We start from the raw sequence: 18,197 nt of genomic DNA, 5'->3' as shown, positions 1-18,197 counted from the left end.
AGAGCCCAGAGCAGAGAAATGAGCCAGGAGTGGACTGTGTGGCCCACACTCCTTAGTTTGCTTCTAGTCAGATTAACTAACCAACAGCCAAGTTATCTAAAAGCTGAATGATTTTGTGCCATTTAAAATTAAATTTCATGGTTAATAGCATTACAATTTCACCTTGAAAATCCCACAGGACTGTGATGACCTAAAGGGGTGGGATGTGGGGGTGGGGGGCAGGAAGGAGGTTCAAAAGGGAGGGGATATATGTATATTCATGGCTGATTCACATTGTTGCACAGCAGAAACTAACACGACATTGTAAGGCAACTATACTAAAAAAAAAAAAAATCCCACACAAATCTTTCACCAGACAACTGAGTCAGAGTGGATTTTCTGGTTGTTTAGGTTCCAATAGGACTTCTCTACTGGCTCAGATGGTAAAGAATCCCCCTGCAATGCAGGAGACCTGGGTTCATTCTCTGGGTCAGGAAGATCCTCTGGAGAAGTGAATGGCTACCCACTCCAATATTCTTGCCTAGAGAATCCCATGAACAGAGGAGCCTGGAGGGCTACAGTCCATGGGGTCACAAAGATACGGACCTGACTGATGGACTAACACACTTGAGTCACCTGGAACATTTCTACTCTCTCTACTTCATCTCTGTCCCCAAACTGAGTAATTTCAGGGAAGAAAATCAGAGGATGAGAATCTAAAAATAAGCCCCATATCTTGGCTCCTCCTCAGATGCCTTCTCCTCTGCTTCAAAATTCACAGTTAAAAAAAAATATTGAATACCAGAGCATTTCAGATATTCTGTAAAATTCTTCCAATGAAAAATACTGATGTGTAAGAGTAACCTCTGAGATTCAAGACCATATAAATAGAGCAGCTGCTATTTCTGTTTCAGACGAAGTCACTATCCCAGCCTGGAAGCCTGCACTGTGCCAGGGCTGGGACAAGGAAACCAGCCAAGATCTTTCACCCAGATCACAGGACCTGCCTGGCATTTCTCATGTAGTTTTAAGTATGTAAAGAAAAGCTTTTTGTCCTTGTTCTGGCCACCTTGAGGCCAAGTATATAATACTTACATCCAACCCCCAAATCCTAAAATCTATTTCTCAGCTTTTAAAATCACACACTTCATTTGAAGTAATTTTCATTTAAAATGGAAATGTCCTTTCTCTACTGAAAAGAGAAACCCTGTGTTAATTATGCTTCTAGAATTGTCTCTCCGTTGGAGACAGTCTGAGCCTTGAGTACCAAGGCCACTTATTCCAAGGGTGTTTTCCTGCTCCCTGAAGATTCCAGAAGCTCATTCCTCTCTGACCCCAGGATACCAGGCTCAGCTCAGTCCCCTGTACATTCTAGGATGGGATCAAGAGGCCCTTAAATTCAGGAGATCCAGTCACAGTAGGGGAGATGGTAGAATATTAGGGCTGGGGCTAGAGGCTGTCAAGACATTGTCAAGACATTGTCAAGACATTGGGAGAAGAAAAACTCCTCTCTGTGCTCCTTGGGCCCCTGTCCCTGCCCTGCCATCCTCTCTCCCAGCCAAGTCGACCTGCAGTTGGTGAACACAGGAGCTTCACCCAGGATTCAGGGCTCCTGGAACTCCCAGGCTCAGGACTGCTGGCCAAAGGTTTTTACAAGCTCTTTGCCAAATAACAAACTCCAGGGTGTTGCCCACTCAGACAAACTGACAACTGCCCCTTGGTTCAGCTACCCGCTCAGCATGAGGGTGCGTTCCTCATCTCTGCAGGTGGAGCCAGGCTCCATCGCTCTGCAAAGCATGCAGCGCCACGTCCAGCACCCAGGCTCCAGCATCAGATGGCCACACGCACATGAGCTCTGGGTCCTGCTTTTACACTGAAGTTTCCGGAAATTCATCTATTTCCTCAAATGCATTGAGGGTGGTTTTGCTGTTGCTTCTGGAAGAATCTTGGATTTTGTCGGAATCTGCTTTAAAGACAAAACACTATTTTACAAATACAGCACTCTACAAGTTGTGCCTCCATGTCGGTCTTGGCCCACCACTTGACTTTCAGAAATGTTTCCAACTCAGGTTATAAAATGATAGAGCTGGAAGGGATTAGTTCAACCCTCCTCCCCCACTTTACAGATGGGGAAAATCAGGGTCTCCCGGGGTCACATGGTCAGGCAGGCGTGGGCATCATGCTTCCTGACAGCAGCGGTACCTGTCCGTCTCCCGGGCCCCGGATCTTCATTGAGGAAGGAGACATGAGTTTTCCATTCAGTCCACTTCACCTCGTTGATCCTGAGGGTGTGATAATCATTCTCACTATTCCCCAAGCGCATTTCATGAAATACAAACAAATATACTAGCACCGCATTTGGGGTGTCCTCCATGAGGATCGGGAACACTCCTGACTCTTGTGTCCATATCAGTGTTACTGGGGCTTGAAACTTGCCCAAGGGCACATCTTTCCAGGCCTCCAGGATCAGTCTCCTCCCAGGATATGGGACTCAGAGAGACATAAGTGGTCCCCTGTGAACCCACACAGGGGAAACAGAAGGACAAAGGGTGCCAGGCTGGCAGATCTCTTCTAAGGTAGGCACTGGGCGGGAAGAAGCCACAGAGGCACCTCCAGAAGGGCAGAGTCTCCCCCCTCTCCCTTCTGAGGCTCAGGAAGCCTGTCCCAGGGCCAGCGACCCCAAACAAGCAAACTCCATCTTCTGAGGAGGCAGAACAGACCATGGCCATGGTCCAACAAGCAAATGGCAGCACAGCTTCACTAACATTCACACCGCATGTCTCTTCACCCACCCAAAGAGCACCAGCAAAGTGCCCCCCTCCCTCTGTTACCGCAAACACAGCCGGAAATCGTCCTCTGCCACTTTACACAGCTCCCCCATCCGGAATCTGCTCCTCAGCCATTCTGGTAATATTTTCTCAAACTCCAAGATGGTCCTGGCTCTCTGGGAACACAAAGGAGCCTAAGTGTGTCACCAAGGAGCCAGCGCCGGGGCGCCGCATGAGTGTGGGTGTGCCCACACACGTACACACACAAACAAGAACTCGCACACACAAGAACACACACACACCACCAAACAGCCCACTCCACCTGCACAGAATGCTTATTTAATGCATCGATCCTGAGGATCTGGCTAACCTACAGAATTCAAAAACCCAGGGTCTTCCCCGATGGTCCAGGGGTTAAGACTTCGCCTTCCAATGCAGGGGGTATGGGTTCAATCCCTGGTTGGGGAGTTAAGATCCCACAGGCCTCAAGGCCAAAAAAAACCACATAATACAGAAGCAATATTGTAACAAATTCAACAAAGACTTTTAAAAAATGAAAGAAAAGAAAGCCCAGTAAGTTTGGGAAAGGTGTTAAAATTATTTTAAACATCACACAAACTATGTTTATGAGAGTCCAGAGTTTCCTAACTGAAAGGTAGGATTCTGAGCTCCTGTGGTGAAAGGAGGTTCAGACATCACACAGTCCTATTCCATCTCAGGCTGGGAATCCCCTCAGCGATTTTCCCAACCATAATTTGTCTAATCTCCCCTGGGTATTATTGACAATCCATTAAGAAGGCCCTAACAATTAGTAACTTCCTTGTATCAGATCAAAGCTTTTCTCCCTCTTGTTCCCCATATGTCCCCTTTCTGCCTCTGAGGTCACAGAAGAAAGCTGCTCCCTCTTTCCCAAGTAGCTCTGCAAGAAGGAATTCTCACCTTCTTCAACCCGGTTTCAACACCGTCTGTCGTGAGGCATGGCTGCCAGGCCTCTCCCATGCCTGGGCCATTCTGTGGGTTAGGGTCCCCAGTGTGTAAGGCCCACAGCATATAAGGACTATTGGAGGGAAGCAGAATTGTCACCTCCATTGTCCCATACCCTCAACACCCACATATCACACCATTGACTCTAAGCAGAGCACAGCCATAAGCCTGAGTACCTCTCACACACGCCATTGTCCAGCCACACTCCCTGGACCCTTTACTCCAGGAACCTACTTTCCTCGAACCTGGCCAAGCACAGGGAGCTTATGCAGGTTTCCAGGCCCCAGCCTAGATCCACGGGTTCCATGTGCTGAACTGAGTCCCCATGACAGGATCCCCCCACACACACAGAGAGGGGACTCTGCCAGGCTCACCTGAAGGCGCCAGATGCGCTCACTCTCCTTGGAGACGTTCTCCACCGTCTCCCCCATCAGGGCTATGAGCATGTTGAGGAGGAGGACGAAGGTGAGGATGACGTAGGTGATGAGCAGGAATAGGAAGAGGATGGGGTACTTGGAGTTCTGCTGGATGTTCAGGTCACCCAGGCCTATGGTGAGCTTGAAGAGTTCCAGCACTGCGTCGCTGAAGCTGCCGTAGGAGCTGCAGTTCTCATGGCTCTTGGGGCACTTCTCAATCAGCGAGGCCAGAGCTGTGAGGACATAACAGGGTGTTCTCTGCAGCCTCTCTGTCCGGTTAATTACTCAGTGAACTCGTGCATACCTGCACGTACACACATGCACACATGCACACACACACTGCTGTCTTCCTCTCTCTGGTTATTGAAATCGCATCTCCAGCCTCAGTTCCTCCAGAAGCCTCATCAGGCTGGTGTTCTGCCTTGAATGACTGCAGAAAGACCTTTCTGCCAAACAAAGCCCAAACTCTTCTCTCCCTTCGCTACCCCACCGTTCAGCCCTTGACCAATCAAGGGTTTGCAGAGTTGAAAATTATAATCTATAATCTGTATGTCCCTGGCTCCTCAACCAGGCTTGGAGCTCCCAACTTCCAGTAGCCTGGGTTGTCTCTCCCAAGACTGGCAGGTCCTGAGTCTCCTTCTAATGCTGTGTGGCACGCTCTCTGGTCACAGCCTGAGGCTCTTTCTTCCCAATGCACCACAGCAGTGGCCCATTACTTAATGAATGGATGGATGGATGATCAAATTAATCAGTGAGGAAATGGGTGGGTGAATAAACAAGCAAGTGAAGGAGCAAATGAATAAGCAAACTGTGACCCAGAAAAGGTACCAGACAGATGGAATCAGCTGCCTAGTTTCAAATGCCTGTGATAACTGGGGAAAAGAACTGGCTTGGGAAAACAAAATCATATCTCTTCAGGCAGAGGTTAGAAGCAAAATCAGGTTGTGCTTTTCCCTCTGTTGTAAACAGAGAGGTTTTTAAGAGGGTTTCCCATCCCTGGTCCCCAGCAGACCAGAGGCTCTCACAGATATATCTGAAGCAATCCACGACAGTAACATGACGTGGAGGGCCAAAGGAGGTTACCTCGATACATTATTCCTATTTTTCAAAGACTGTCAACCACATTTCTGCAAACTTTAGCTTCCCTGTCTCTCAGTTTGAGCCAAAAACACCTGCCAAACCTATCCGAAGCTGAGATGGACATATATGATGATGTGAAGGTGGGAGGCATACCACACAGTGTGGTCGGATAAAAGCGACCTCGTCAAATCCTGGCGTCTCTAAGCCTCAGTTCTCTTATGATCAGAGATGATGATGACTCCTGCCTTGGTCAATACATTGTGAGAAGTAAGGAGATAATCATTGTTATTGCTGCTCAGTTGCTAAGTTGTGTCTGACTCTTGTGACCCCATGAACTGCAGCATGCCAGGCTTCCCTGTCCTTCACTAACTCCTGGAGTTTGCTCAAACTCATGTCCATTGAGTCAGTGATGTTATCTAAGCATCTCATCCTCTGCCACCCACTTCTCCTCTTGCCCTCAATCTTTCCTAGCACCAGGGTCTTTTCCAGTGAGCCGGCTCTTCACACAGATAATCATTGGGAAATGCTGATCACGGTGAGCATTCCACTGGTGACCGATATAATTGTTGCTGAGGCTCCTGCATGCTCTGTCATGCTAATGTCTATATAAAAGCTTTACAAATGTGGCAGTTGCTATTATTTGTAAATTATTTACCTACTCCAAATCCAAGTAAGAACACGATATATACAAACAAGAACTTCAGAACATCATGCAAAATGACCTACAAAGAAAGAAACACGATTCAAGGGTAAGGTTTGAGTACATATTCGCTATAGATTGATCTCCTGCTTCCCACTGTCTCCCGGATTTGCACCCCAACCATGCCCTCATTCACTTGGGCCACTCTTCCGTGACCCTCCCTGGATCCTCCTGACGCGCCCTCCACAGCTCAGCACTGGGCCCACCTGTTCCAGAAAGACTCTTCTATTCATCCTCTCCACCCTCCTCCCTCATACAACACAGTCTGTTTCTGTCCTTGCTAATACAGGCTGCACATCAGCACCTCTCCTCATAGAATCTCACACCAAGAATCCTCACGCTTCCTGGAAGTGGCCGTGTGCTGGGGCCTGCTCACACCAGCTCACAAGAGCTGACTGTCACACTCTCGTGAATTTCCTGAGCTGGTTGCTAAACAAGCCATGACTAAGAATTGGATTGTGTAAACATAATTAAATAAATTACATTAGAAACAAAGATAATAAGTAGTCAAAACATCACTTCCAAATGACTTTACTACATTTTACAATTATTTAGGCTTTTTTTTTTTTCTTTTTTGGCCACTCCATGTGGCTTGCAGGATCTTAGTTTCTGGATCAGAGATTGAAATCACGTCCTCCATAGTGAAAGCCCAGAGTCCTAACCACTGGACTGCCAGGGAAGTCCTAACAATTACCTAGAATTTTAAGGCTATTTCCATCTATTGTAGCCATATGTTGGAAACACTACATAATGATGCTTTACTGTGCATCCTTGCCCCATTCTGTACTCATATTGGTAACTGGAAACCAGCCATGGTGGGTGATTTACGCTATAGAAACTGGTGAAAGCTACAAGTCAAAGACTGTTGATTGTCTAGATCTGGACCTAAGACAATGATGGAAAAAATGTTAAGGCAGATAAAACTTTAAAAATATATCCTATCTGTGGCTGTTATATTGTGAATAGTACAAAAACATTGATGAAATATTCTTCTAGTATTTGAAAACTATTATTCAATTCAGCAAATACGTGTCTCAGCATCACTGACAAACAAATTCAATTTCAACACGTCTTCATTGTTTCCTTTTCATCTTCCTCCTTAGAGCAAAGGAAAGGACTTCCCTGGTGGTACAGTGCATAGGAATCCACTCGCCAATGCAGAGGACCTAGGTTCGATCCCTGATCCTGGAAGATCCCACATGCCGTGGAGCAACTAAGCTCGTGCGACAGAACTACTGAGCCCACGCTCTAGAGCCCACGAGCCACAGCTGCTGAGCCCACATACCACAACCACCGAAGCTTGCGTGCCCTAGAGCTGGTACTCCACAAGAAAAGCCACCGCAATGAGGAACCCTCACACCAAACTAGAGACTAGCTCCCGCTCACTGCAACTAGAGAAAGTCCATGCACAGCCCCCCAAAAAATATTTTAATTAATTATTTATTTTTAAAAAGCAAAGGAAAATTTCAGGCAATATTTATATTGGCACAATGTTCACTTGTCAATTGCAACCATAGGTTGGGAACAGATACGAGTTAAACCAAAATCAACAAATTATTTGGTGAGATTCAACTAGCCATGTGGAATTTACAACAAAAAAGTATTGCATATTTTATTATTATTTGTAACTTGCATGCTACACCATCCTCTATATGGTAAACATCTAAAATAAACATATATTATACGTGCATATTTTTCCTCCAAGACCGTGAACAAGGGCAAAGGGAGACCATGACATCTGAGAGAAAGAGCAGTGGCCTGTCCCTTAGGTGAGTCTCTTTTCCTCTCCAGACCTCAGTTTCCCCATCTGAAGAGTGGGCCTTCTCTGAGGGGCCCCTCCCTGCCCATCTCTGATGCTCAGCATCCCCAACGCACCTTCTGGATCATGACGCTGTACATGCCCATGGACTGGAACCCCCGCGTGTAGTAGAGCATGTTCGCCCAGCCCAGGGCCATGGCCAGCACGAGGCAGGCAAGGTACTCTTTGTAGGCAAACAAGTACAAGAAGACAGACAGTATCACAAGCACAGCTTGGGCAAAACTGTTCAGGAGACACAGGAAACAAGGGCCTTACTTACTTCTCCTCAGCATCACGGCAGAGATGTCCAAACCCTCCAACCTCCCTTAAACCCTGAACAATGACCCTGGTAGGTGGTACTGAAGAGACAGCTGAGGCTGCCCCAGACGTGCTGGACCACGTCTAAAACCCAGCTTTGCAGACTGCATTGCCAGATGCAAGTCAGGGCTGGTTGCAGTTGACAAGGACTTTTTAAAGACAGAGTTCCCCAGGGCCCAATAGATTTTGGTTCAGATGGCCCAGGGTGGTTGCCAGGAGGCTGGATGTTTTTTAAATCACCCATGTGACTTGTGATTCCCACAGAGATTGAGGAACTCTGGAGTAGACGAAGGATGCAGTGAAAGATTCCATTTTTAATCAAAATGACAAAGCTGACAACATGTATACTCAAATGTCAATCATAACAAAAGTCCCCCATAACCTACTTTGAGAAGTCTTTTAAAAAACTACAAGACATGCCATGTAATAGATATGCTAAAAGGAGATTGCACACCAATGCAAATGTACCTAACAGTACTGAACTTAAAAATGGTTAAGATGGTTTAACTTTCATGTTACGCGCATTAAACCACAATTTTAAAAATTTAAAGTACAATATGCACCAAACATACAAGATCAAAACCTACTCCTAAACATTGTCATCAGTTAGGCAGACATCTGGGTAGAAACCCTCTCTCGCTTATAGCATCAGGCAGTCTCCGCAATTATGAAATACCTAACTAGTTAAAGTTGGGACACAGTCAATCTCGATTTTGTGCAGTGAAAAGCAAACATTTGGGTGATCGGTGTATTTGGCGCTGAAGTGAGGAAGCATTTTAAACACCTTCCTCCACACGAAGAAAACAACAGAGAAGGAGACGAGCAGGACAAGGCCTTTCATCTGCACCAAAGCCAGCGGCGGTACAAATGGATCTTTCTCTGGGATTGTCACACTTTCTTGAAGGTGCCAGGCTCACATGTGTCCATGGGCGGGACTGCACCTGGCCTATTCATTCACTGCAGTGTCGGGGTGCCCCACCTGCCCACGGGGATGGAGAACTCGGTTCATACTTCTGGAAGGCACATGCCTACTTAATAAGACAGCTATTAATAAATAGGTATTTGGAAACATCAGGTCAAGATTCAAGGCGCTATAGACCCACCCAAAGGCTCAGAAGAGGGACTTAGGTGGGGTCCACAGAACCCTGGAGCCCAACGTGCTTCACCCCAAGCCGCAGATCCTGTTCCTTTTCATGCGGCCACGATGCTGAATCAGCCTTCTGTTGTTTAGAGACAGGGTTACGTAATCCTCTGACATCGGCTGCACATGACCTCATTCAGAGAAGCTGCTGAGCTGGGCTTTCTGACTGGGGCCTACAGTAGTTGACCCCAGACTAGCTTGGGGTGAGGATGACTGGGACACTGGGCTGGCTTCAACATGCCCGAAGCTCCACATGACTCAGTGATTCACTTCCCTCCTCTGTGCCTCAGTTTCATGAGATCAGACAGGGTGATTTCTCAAGTCCCTTCCAGCCCTGATCTGCCAGCGTCCAAGACAGCAGCTGGGAGGAACTGGCTTGGAATGTTCCTTCATTAAAACATAAACATGCTTTCTCTATGCTGCCTGCCCCCCAGGGCTCTGGGGCAGGGTGTAGTCAGCTCTCTCTGTGACTAGATGGTGGGCACTGTCCCAGTGTTTTCTGGCCCTCCCCTCTGTGCCTCTCTCAACAGAAGGGAGGAGGAGGTCCCTGGCCACACGCCTTGGTGTAAGGACTGGGACAGGGTGACACAGTAGGGTGGCCATTGCAGAGGGACATAGCAGTCCTCATACAGGACTTTGGCCCTGACTGTGAGGTGGTGACCAAGGCGACAGACCTACTTACAAGACAAAGTGAAACCAGGCATCAGAGAGAATGGACTGCAGATCTGACGGTCTCAGCAGGAAGATTGCGATGCCCTGCGGCCAGAAAGGAAAGAAAAGCTGCCCCCTCTTCATGCCCGTCGCCGGAAGACCTGGGGAAGGGGGCATCTCCCCAGGACTGAGACTCAGGAACCAGGGGAATGTGTGAAGGCCCAGTCAGAGCCCAAGTGAGGGATATGGAAAGGGACTGGTACCAGGGGGACAGAGACAACCCCAGGGTAAGAGTGGATGCTCCCCCCAGTCTTCTTGCGTCTCTTACTTTCATCCCCATCATCACTCCAGAACCCACAAAGCAGCAGGGCCACACAGTTGCCTGCCATTCCCTGAATATGGCCTGGCCTCCCAGCCTCTGAGCCTTTGTACACTGCTCCCCATACCTGCCCTGTAATACCTTCTCCCCAGAGTCCTCATGCCAACCCCACCCTACCACAGTTGGTGACGTCTCTACCTTCCAGCCTTCCTAACCTCCCCCATCCCCAAATAAAAGTCACCTCTCTTCTGAACATGGGTCTGACCCCAACATCAGGCCCTTTTCACAGTCTATCTTACAGTCTTGATATCTGTGTCCATCTGAAATTCCTACCAGACTATGACCTCAAAGACAGAAGACTCCGTCATCCCTATCAGCTCCCCCAGGGCCCCACAGGTTGAAGGTGTTCAGAATATACCTGCTGATTCATCAGTTGGATGGATGAATGGATCAACTGACAAACAAATGGAAAGACAGTTGGATGAAGGATGGAAGGACAATAGGTAGGTGTCTGAATGGATGGATGAGCAGTTGGGGGGATGAGAGATGGCAGATGATTGGGTGGATGGGTGGAGGGGAGGTGAAGATGGGAGGGACACTGAGTGGCTGGGAGTGTAGATAAATGGCAGAGAGATGGACAGATGGATGGAGGGATGGATACATGAAGTAGGTAGGATAAGCCTGCTTATTTATGTAAATCTAAAGTTAAAGAGGAAACGAGTCCCCACAGTCCCCCTGCAGCAGTAGCAGACAGAGCTTGCTGCCCCCTGCCCCCTCCCCTGCCTTGCAGGCCAGACCAGGAGGGTTCAGTGACCCACTTACCTCTTTCACAGAAATGAACATGGCCCAGATGAGCACAAACATCCTTCCTAAGAGCTGCAGCCACCCCATCTTGTGCGTGAGGGCCAAGGGGTGTGGCAGGGCCTATGGAGGAAGGGAGAGGAATGGATAGGTGCAGGGTGCGGAGTGAGGAAGGCAGGGGTAGCACCCCCCCTGGGGCGACCATGCACATACGCATGCCGGGCCCTCGAGCTGGACCAGAGGCCAGCATGAAGCCCGTTCTCTGTAAGGGCCAGTGCAGGAAGGGCAGCCCCCAGCCCCTGCCTACCCCACCCGCAGTGGGAACGCAGGATTCTACGGCGAGAAGCATGATTCAATCCATGCTAACAACTTCCTCATACCTCTTGGCATTTGTCTGTCCCATCTGTATCCAGACACTCACAGAGCCCCACCACACAGTCAAAGCCAAGACTCTGTGCCTCATGTGACTGGACAGGAAACTGAGTCCCAGATTGGTGGGAAAGCTTCTCCAAGTGACCTCCACCTCCTTGCATTTCCTCCCACAACCGAAACACCCAATCAGCTCCAGATTGAGACCTGGAGCCTGGGCCGGGCCTGGGGCTCCCAATTCCCTGAGCCTCCCTCAGCAGGGGTCCGCCTGGGACTAAGCACCTGGGGTTGAGCTCCATTCAGGGCTGGAGACGTATTCCATGTCCAAGACACTGTAAAGCGTGGCAATCGGGAGACCCCACGCAAATCTCTTGGCTTCTCTGGGCCTCAGTTTCCCCATATGCACGTGGGGTGGATCCCATCTCCTGCAGCTCTAACCACCTCATCCCCCACTTCAAGGGGCCCAACATACCTCCTCCTCGCGGGGGCGGTAGTAAGAGACGAGGGTCAGGGTGATGTTGTAGAAGAAATAGAAGCAGAAGGACAGGAAGAACATGTACTTGGCGAACTTCTTCCACTTCATATGCAGCAGCGTGTGCAGGGGCTCCAGGGTCAACATCTCGTGCCGGTTCTGGGGACAGAACAGCACCGGTCACCAAGGAGATGAGAGGGAGGGAGGGACCATTTTCAAAGGGCCCTCATTTCAAAGGGAACTCGGAGTCAGCAGTGCCCTCGGCAGAAGGGGCCAATGAACTGGTTTGGCTGGAAGTGTTGGGAGGGTAATTTCCAGCTCCTGAGGCCCCAGTGCAACCAGGCATAGCCAAACGCCACAGGAGCCTGGTGCTTTTGGCAAGAGGATCTGATGCACGGTGGGGAGTGAGGGCTAGAAGTGGGGCCAGGGCCACGACTGGGGTTCTGGCCCCTCCTGGACCCCCCTTCACTGTGTGACCCTTGGAAAACCCTTGACCCTTTCTGGGCCTCATTGTCCTCTTCCATAAAAACTGATTTCAACCCCTGCCCTACCAGTCAGGCTGCTGTGAGAGGCCAGGGAGACCCCAAGCAAGGCAGGCTCTGGGAGGCACAAGTCTTGGTAAAATATAAAAGATGTGTTGCCTCTGTTCCCCCAAGAGCAAAAAACTTCCCACTGAGCTGATCCTTTCTTTCCTTCTTCAGCTTCACTGACCTCCCTGCCTTGCCTCCTCCAGAAAGACCCCCCTGATTGCTCCAGCTGTACACTCCCTGACCCCCATTTGAGGCCAGGTTTGGGGACGAGGGGATTCTAAGCTCAGCCATAAGGAACCAATAAGAGGAGTTGGGGGGAAACAAGATGGAGAAGATCTACACCCCCACCCCCACCCTGCCCAGGAACATGGGGCCAGGAGACCCCTCCACAGGGTCAGCTGGGAACAGGTGTCCCCAGCACCTGCCCCACCCACTGAGGCTAAGGCACGGGGGTGGCAGACACATCCAGCGAGTAGAATGGGGCCTCCCAGGGCCCCTGGCCTGAGTCCCAGCCTGCCGCCTCCTGTCATCCCCCAGCCCAGCCGGGAGACCCACGTCGATGTTGGTGTTGTAGACGATGATCTCCAGCACAGAGTTGTCGGTCGTGGTGTCCACGTTGGTGAGGTCGTACAGCGAGGATGACACGGGCCCGTACGCCCAGTCAGTGAACTTCCTGGACAGGCTCCGAAGCCGCTTGTCCTTGATCTCACGGCTGAGAATGTACTTCAGGATCTGGGGACAGGAAGAGGAACAACTGTCAGCCAGTGGACAGGGCCCGGGCCAGCACAGCTTGGCCCTCCACCCCCACAACAGACAGGGCCTGGGAAGAGTCTCCCCCGAGAGCCTGGCCGAGCGCGTGTTGCTGTGACCCCTGGGCCCCGCTTTATCTGTGGAATGAGTACAAAGCTTGCTGACCTGTGCGTTGCACCAGAGACTGTGAGTACCAGAGACAAAGGGGTGAAGGCCCTTTGCACACTTCAGAGAGTTGCACAATCAGCTCACAGATCCTTCCACCGGCTGGGGAGTCTGTTCAGGGAAAAATCTAGGAACTGACCATTTTGAGAAGTAATTTCTGTTTGACCTGAGCTTGAGTTAGAAGTTTCTCCAGCTTTCACATCCCACTCTCAGGGTCTCAGTCAAGACCCTGCCAATTGAGGCTCACTGCCCTGGCCAGTCAGGGACCGGTGCAAGACACCAGCCTTGGGAATTCCTGGGCAATCTAGTGTTCTAGATTGAGCTTCCAACACAGGGGCATGGGTTTTGCTAGGCAGGTAGAATAGGAAAAAGGAGTCCAAAATGGCGGTGGCTAAAAGACAAAGAAGGGAAAAGCTCGTGAAAATAGGACAAAAGAAGGTCCGAGGACCGGAGTGAGGACCTCAGGTAAAACAAATAACACTCCTGGCTGGCCCAATTTACATAGGACAAGCCCAGGGAGAGATAAACATATAAAAAGAGGAACTAGCTAGCTCTCTCTCTCTCCCATGCGCTGGAGCGCTCTTCTCCTCGCATCTTTGGATCGACGTGTCCTCACGCCTCAGAGATGGATTTTCCTGCTATCTTCTAATAAAATAGAGCTGTAACACTGAGCTGTAGCACTGATTTGTCTAACAAGAGCTATAACACAGTCTATCCAAGACCCAAGAGCTGTGACATGCCAAGGGGGCTATAATGTCCATCACTCCAAATCTTTGTTGTGACGAGACAAAGAACCGAGGAACATACACTCTTATGACAGTTTGATCCCTGGTCAGGGAATTAAGACCCCACATGCCGCATGGCACAGTTAAAAGAAGATTAAAATATTAAATTTTTTTGAAAAATTAAGAAGCACCAGGGCTTCCCTGGTGGCTCAGACAGTAATAGAAAGTGAAAGTGAAGTCAGTCAGTCGTGTCCAACTCTTTGCAACCCCATGGACTGTAGCCTACCAGTCTCCTCCAATCATGGGATTCTCCAGGCAAGAATACTGGAGTGGGTTGCCATTTCCTTCTCCAGGGAATCTTCCCGACCCAGGGATCGAACGCAGGCCTCCCACATTGGAGGCAGGCGCTTTAACCTCTGAGCCACCAGTGGAACTGGTGTGACAGTAAAAGAATCTGCCTGCAATCCAGGAGGTTCGATCCCTGGGTCGGGAAGAAGGGTATGGCTAAAGGGTATACCCAAAGAAGGGTATGGCTACCCACTCCAGTATTCTTGCCTGGAGAATTCCCTGGACAGAGAGCCTGGTGGGCTATAGTCCACAGGGTTGCAGAGTCAGATATGACTGAGCAAATAACACACAAGAAGCCACCAGGCTTTTTCAGAGAGATTCGTGAAACCTGGGTCAGCTAGCCTCACTCTCTGCTGAATGTTAGAGTTACTAGGTCAATTTAAAATTCCCACACCACTGACTAATTCAATCCAGATCTCTGAGGGTGGGGACACCCAGTCATCTGCATGTTGTAAAGCTTCCTGGATGGTCCCAAAGTCCAGGCGAGATGGAGAGTTTACTAGTTCCCCAAAATGAGTCCTGGGAACCGTAAGATGTGGCAGGACTTCCTGGGGCACCAACCCAAGGCCCAAGAAGAGAGTCCTGATGGGGAAGACAATGTCAGGGCCCTGATCTCACGTGACCCAATGGGATTCCCACGTCATCTCACACGAGAGCCTAGTCTCTACAGACCAGGCAGGGAGCTTCTGGGGCCAGGGCACGTCTCCCCTTCCTGCACCCCAGCCTAGAAGAATCCAAGGACAGGGACTGTGTCCTAAGCATGTCCTAGGCATCTCTATTCCCAGCAGTGACCAACTTGAGCAGCATCCAGAAAGACGTCCAAAGAACAGTGAGTGAAGGAGAAAAGGGAAGTGGGAAGGCTGCGGGGGATTCCCCAAGACTGACAAAGAGTGGTTGGGGTACGGGGAGGGCATATTTTCCTTCAGGGAACCAGGGGGTCATGGAGCCAGACTGCATGCTGGAAGCTTCATCTTGGGCTCCCCAGGGACCTCACATGCCACAGCGGTCCTTGGAGAAAGTTCCAACTTGGCAACCACAATCTGACCCTCCTCAAAGCCCCCAGGAAGCTGTGTCCTTGGGGTGGGCAGGAGACCAGGGAGGCAGGCATACACACAATTGTTCCTTTATCCAAGCTGTTCTTCCTCCCCCTTCCTCCCACAGAGAATGAAAAGGTCCCTTGTGGGCACCAGCCCTGAGCACTGGGACGGGACCCAAGGCCCTCGGGGCAGCGCCTCCCTCAGCAGCGGCCCTGAGGCTGGCACAGCTGTGCCACCAGGGCTGCTCAACAGCTTCTCCCCCACCTCACCCCCACCCCCAAGCAGCACCCCCTTGCAGCCTCCTCAGAGCCTTGGTCCCCTCCCAGGGCTCAAGATATGAAGGCAGAAGAGGCTCTGCTATGACCCCAGCCCCAACCTGAGTCCTGCCCTTGAAATCAGACCAAGCCACGGCTCCAGCCACTTGGAGAGATAAAAGCCCTCCCCAGCTGAGTCTTCACCAAGGCTCCCAGTTAACCTGAGTTTCTTGGCCCACATCTCAAGGGCGCAAATGGCCACCAGCCACCGCATCCTCCACTGGGGACTTGGCTCCATGTTTCAACCTGACAGACAGCCTGGGATCTCCCCAGAGTTGGGGAGAAGCAGCACATTGGCTCTATATCCAGAGCAGACATTCTGGGCCTCCTGTCCTCACTAGAGACTGAAGGCTCTGAGGGTCAGACACTCAGCCTCCGCGTGAGTACCTTGCCACACAGGAATCCTCAGCCACAGAGCTTACATCACTGCAGCCCTAAGGCTCCTCCACCCTGGCCCAGGCGACAGGGTCCCAGGACAGGAGACAGAAACCCAGAGTGTCAGGGCCTGAAGTCCCGAGGGTGGGCCCACGAGCTGCCTGGCCAAGGCTCTGTGTGCTTAGCCACAGAAGGGCCACCGGGGGGCCGTGCCTGGTGCCCTCCCGCCTGCCCCCACCTCGCCCACCTCGGCCTTGCCCATCTTGGCGGCCAGCTGCAGGGGCGTGAGGCCATCATTGTTGCGTGTGGTCTCCAGCTCCCAGGTGCGGCTCCTCAGCAGGATCATGTCGTACATGCGCTTGACGAAGTCGTTCTGCGTCTTGAAGTCCTCGGCCACGGTCACCAGGGCGTGGAGGATGTTGTTTCCCCGTGAGTCCTGTGAGGTGATGTCCGTCTGCTCGTTCTCCATCAGCATCTGCACAATCTCGGGCTGGTTGGTACAGGCTGCCAGGGCCAGGGGTGTCTCACCTAAGGGAGAGGGGCACAGGGGCTCGGTTCTCTCCTGGGCCAGATCTTGACTTGGATCTTAGTCAAGATCTAAGATCCAGACCTTCGATCACGGTGATCGCCAAGGTCTAGGACTGGGCCTTCTCCTGACCATCTCAGTGGGAGTGGGAGACTGAAGTTGGATCATTGTTTCAACCTCCTAATGGGTCTCCCTGCTACCACCCTGGCCCTCCAACCCCATCCTCAGCACAGCAGCCAGACTAGTCTTGTTAACACAAAAGGCTCGCCTCACCCAGAGCTAAAGCTCAGGTTCCAACAACAGCTTACAAGGCTCTACACCTTCTGACATCATCTCCTCCACTCCCTTCCCACTCACTCCCCTCCAGCCACAAAGGCCTCTTCCTTTCCCCGCCACCCTCACAGCACACACAGGTGTTTTTCTACTTCAGGGCCTTTGCACATTCTGTTCCCTCTGCCAGGTGTGCTGTTCCTTCTGCTGCATCACTTCCTCCCTCACTACCTCTGAGTCTTTGCTCAAACATCACCTGTTCAATGAATCACCCTAATTGCCCTGTTTAAAATTGAAACCCACTGCCTTCCTGCCCCAGAACTCCTGATCGCCTTCCCTTGCTTTGCTTTGCTATGCTGTGCTCAGTCATGTCCGACTCTTCTAGACTGCATGGACTGTAGCCGGCCAGGCTCCTCTGTCCATGGGATTCTCCAGGCAAGAATACTGGAGTGGGTTGCCATGTCCTCCTCCAGGGGATCTTCTCCAGGGATTGAACCTGCATCTCCTGCATTGGCAGGTGGATTCTTTACCACTGAGCCACCTGGGAAGCCCTCCCCTTGCTTTACTCTTTTTTTCAACAGCACTTATTATTTTCTAACCTATTACATAACATTCTTAGTTATCATGTTTATTATTGATGGTCTGTCTTCCATCTAGAATGGAAGTTTCATGAGGGTAGAGATCTTGGTTCTGTTCACAGATATATTTCAAATACCTAGAACAATGCCTGGTGTGTATATAGTAAATGACAAATATTTATTGAGAAAAGAGAAGGCAAGTGACTCACAGATGGTCACACATCAAAGGGGGGGGACAGAATCAGGGCTTGACATCGAGTCTTATGCTGTTTCCCTGCCAGTCTCCATCCTGTCGCCTCTCCTCATCCCACCTGACGAAGGTTTCCCAGCCAGGTCAGACCAGAGGCTGCCCAGACCCATCTAGTCCTGTAGGCTAACTAGTCCTGCAGGTTAAAAACAGTAATAATAACAAAAAACACCCAGAAGAGAAAACAGATCCATGGGCATCAATCAGGGCCTTCTATCTAGGAAGAGGAGTTAACTACAAAGTTGTACTTGGAAATTTTTTGGTGGGATGAAGCTCTTTGTTCCCTGTCCTGATCATAGTGGTGGTTACCCAACTGTATGCATTTGTGGAAATGAACAGAACTCTACATTAAAATGAAGTAACTTCATTGTATCTAAATTACATATATTAAAATTTTTATTTTTCACCTGGGATAAGGCTTCCCTGATGGCTCAGATGGTAGAGAATCTGCCTGCAATGCTGGAGACCCAGGTTCCATCCCTGGGTTGGGAAGATCCCTTGGAGAAGGGAATGGCTACTCACTCCAGTATTTTTGC

The 18,197-nt window shown here is 50.3% G+C and overlaps 1 protein-coding gene across 2 annotated transcripts in view; it reads right to left on the bottom strand.

The window, feature by feature from the left end:
• Positions 1-954: 954 nt before the first annotated feature.
• The window catches only part of TRPV3 (transient receptor potential cation channel subfamily V member 3), a 31,264-nt gene continuing 14,021 nt past the window's right edge, over positions 955-18,197 (bottom strand). The window contains exons 8-18 of one of the 2 annotated variants that reach the window (XM_006079709.3): positions 16,288-16,568; positions 12,882-13,058; positions 11,797-11,955; positions 10,977-11,078; positions 9,867-9,940; positions 7,803-7,968; positions 5,883-5,949; positions 4,106-4,380; positions 2,811-2,923; positions 2,182-2,261; positions 955-1,945 (exon numbers count right to left, since the gene is read on the bottom strand). In XM_006079709.3, coding sequence (XP_006079771.3) covers positions 1,848-1,945; positions 2,182-2,261; positions 2,811-2,923; positions 4,106-4,380; positions 5,883-5,949; positions 7,803-7,968; positions 9,867-9,940; positions 10,977-11,078; positions 11,797-11,955; positions 12,882-13,058; positions 16,288-16,568 — 1,592 coding nt within the window. In that variant the 3' untranslated portion in view covers positions 955-1,847. The remainder of the gene's footprint in view (positions 1,946-2,181; positions 2,262-2,810; positions 2,924-4,105; positions 4,381-5,882; positions 5,950-7,802; positions 7,969-9,866; positions 9,941-10,976; positions 11,079-11,796; positions 11,956-12,881; positions 13,059-16,287; positions 16,569-18,197) is intronic. The other variant, XM_025280843.2, reaches the window with a different exon arrangement.

Source organism: Bubalus bubalis, chromosome 3 (genome assembly GCF_019923935.1).
Source record: "Bubalus bubalis isolate 160015118507 breed Murrah chromosome 3, NDDB_SH_1, whole genome shotgun sequence".
NCBI lineage: Eukaryota > Metazoa > Chordata > Mammalia > Artiodactyla > Bovidae > Bubalus > Bubalus bubalis.
Note: the sequence above shows the minus strand (reverse complement) of the source record. Positions and strands in the feature narration are given on the sequence as shown.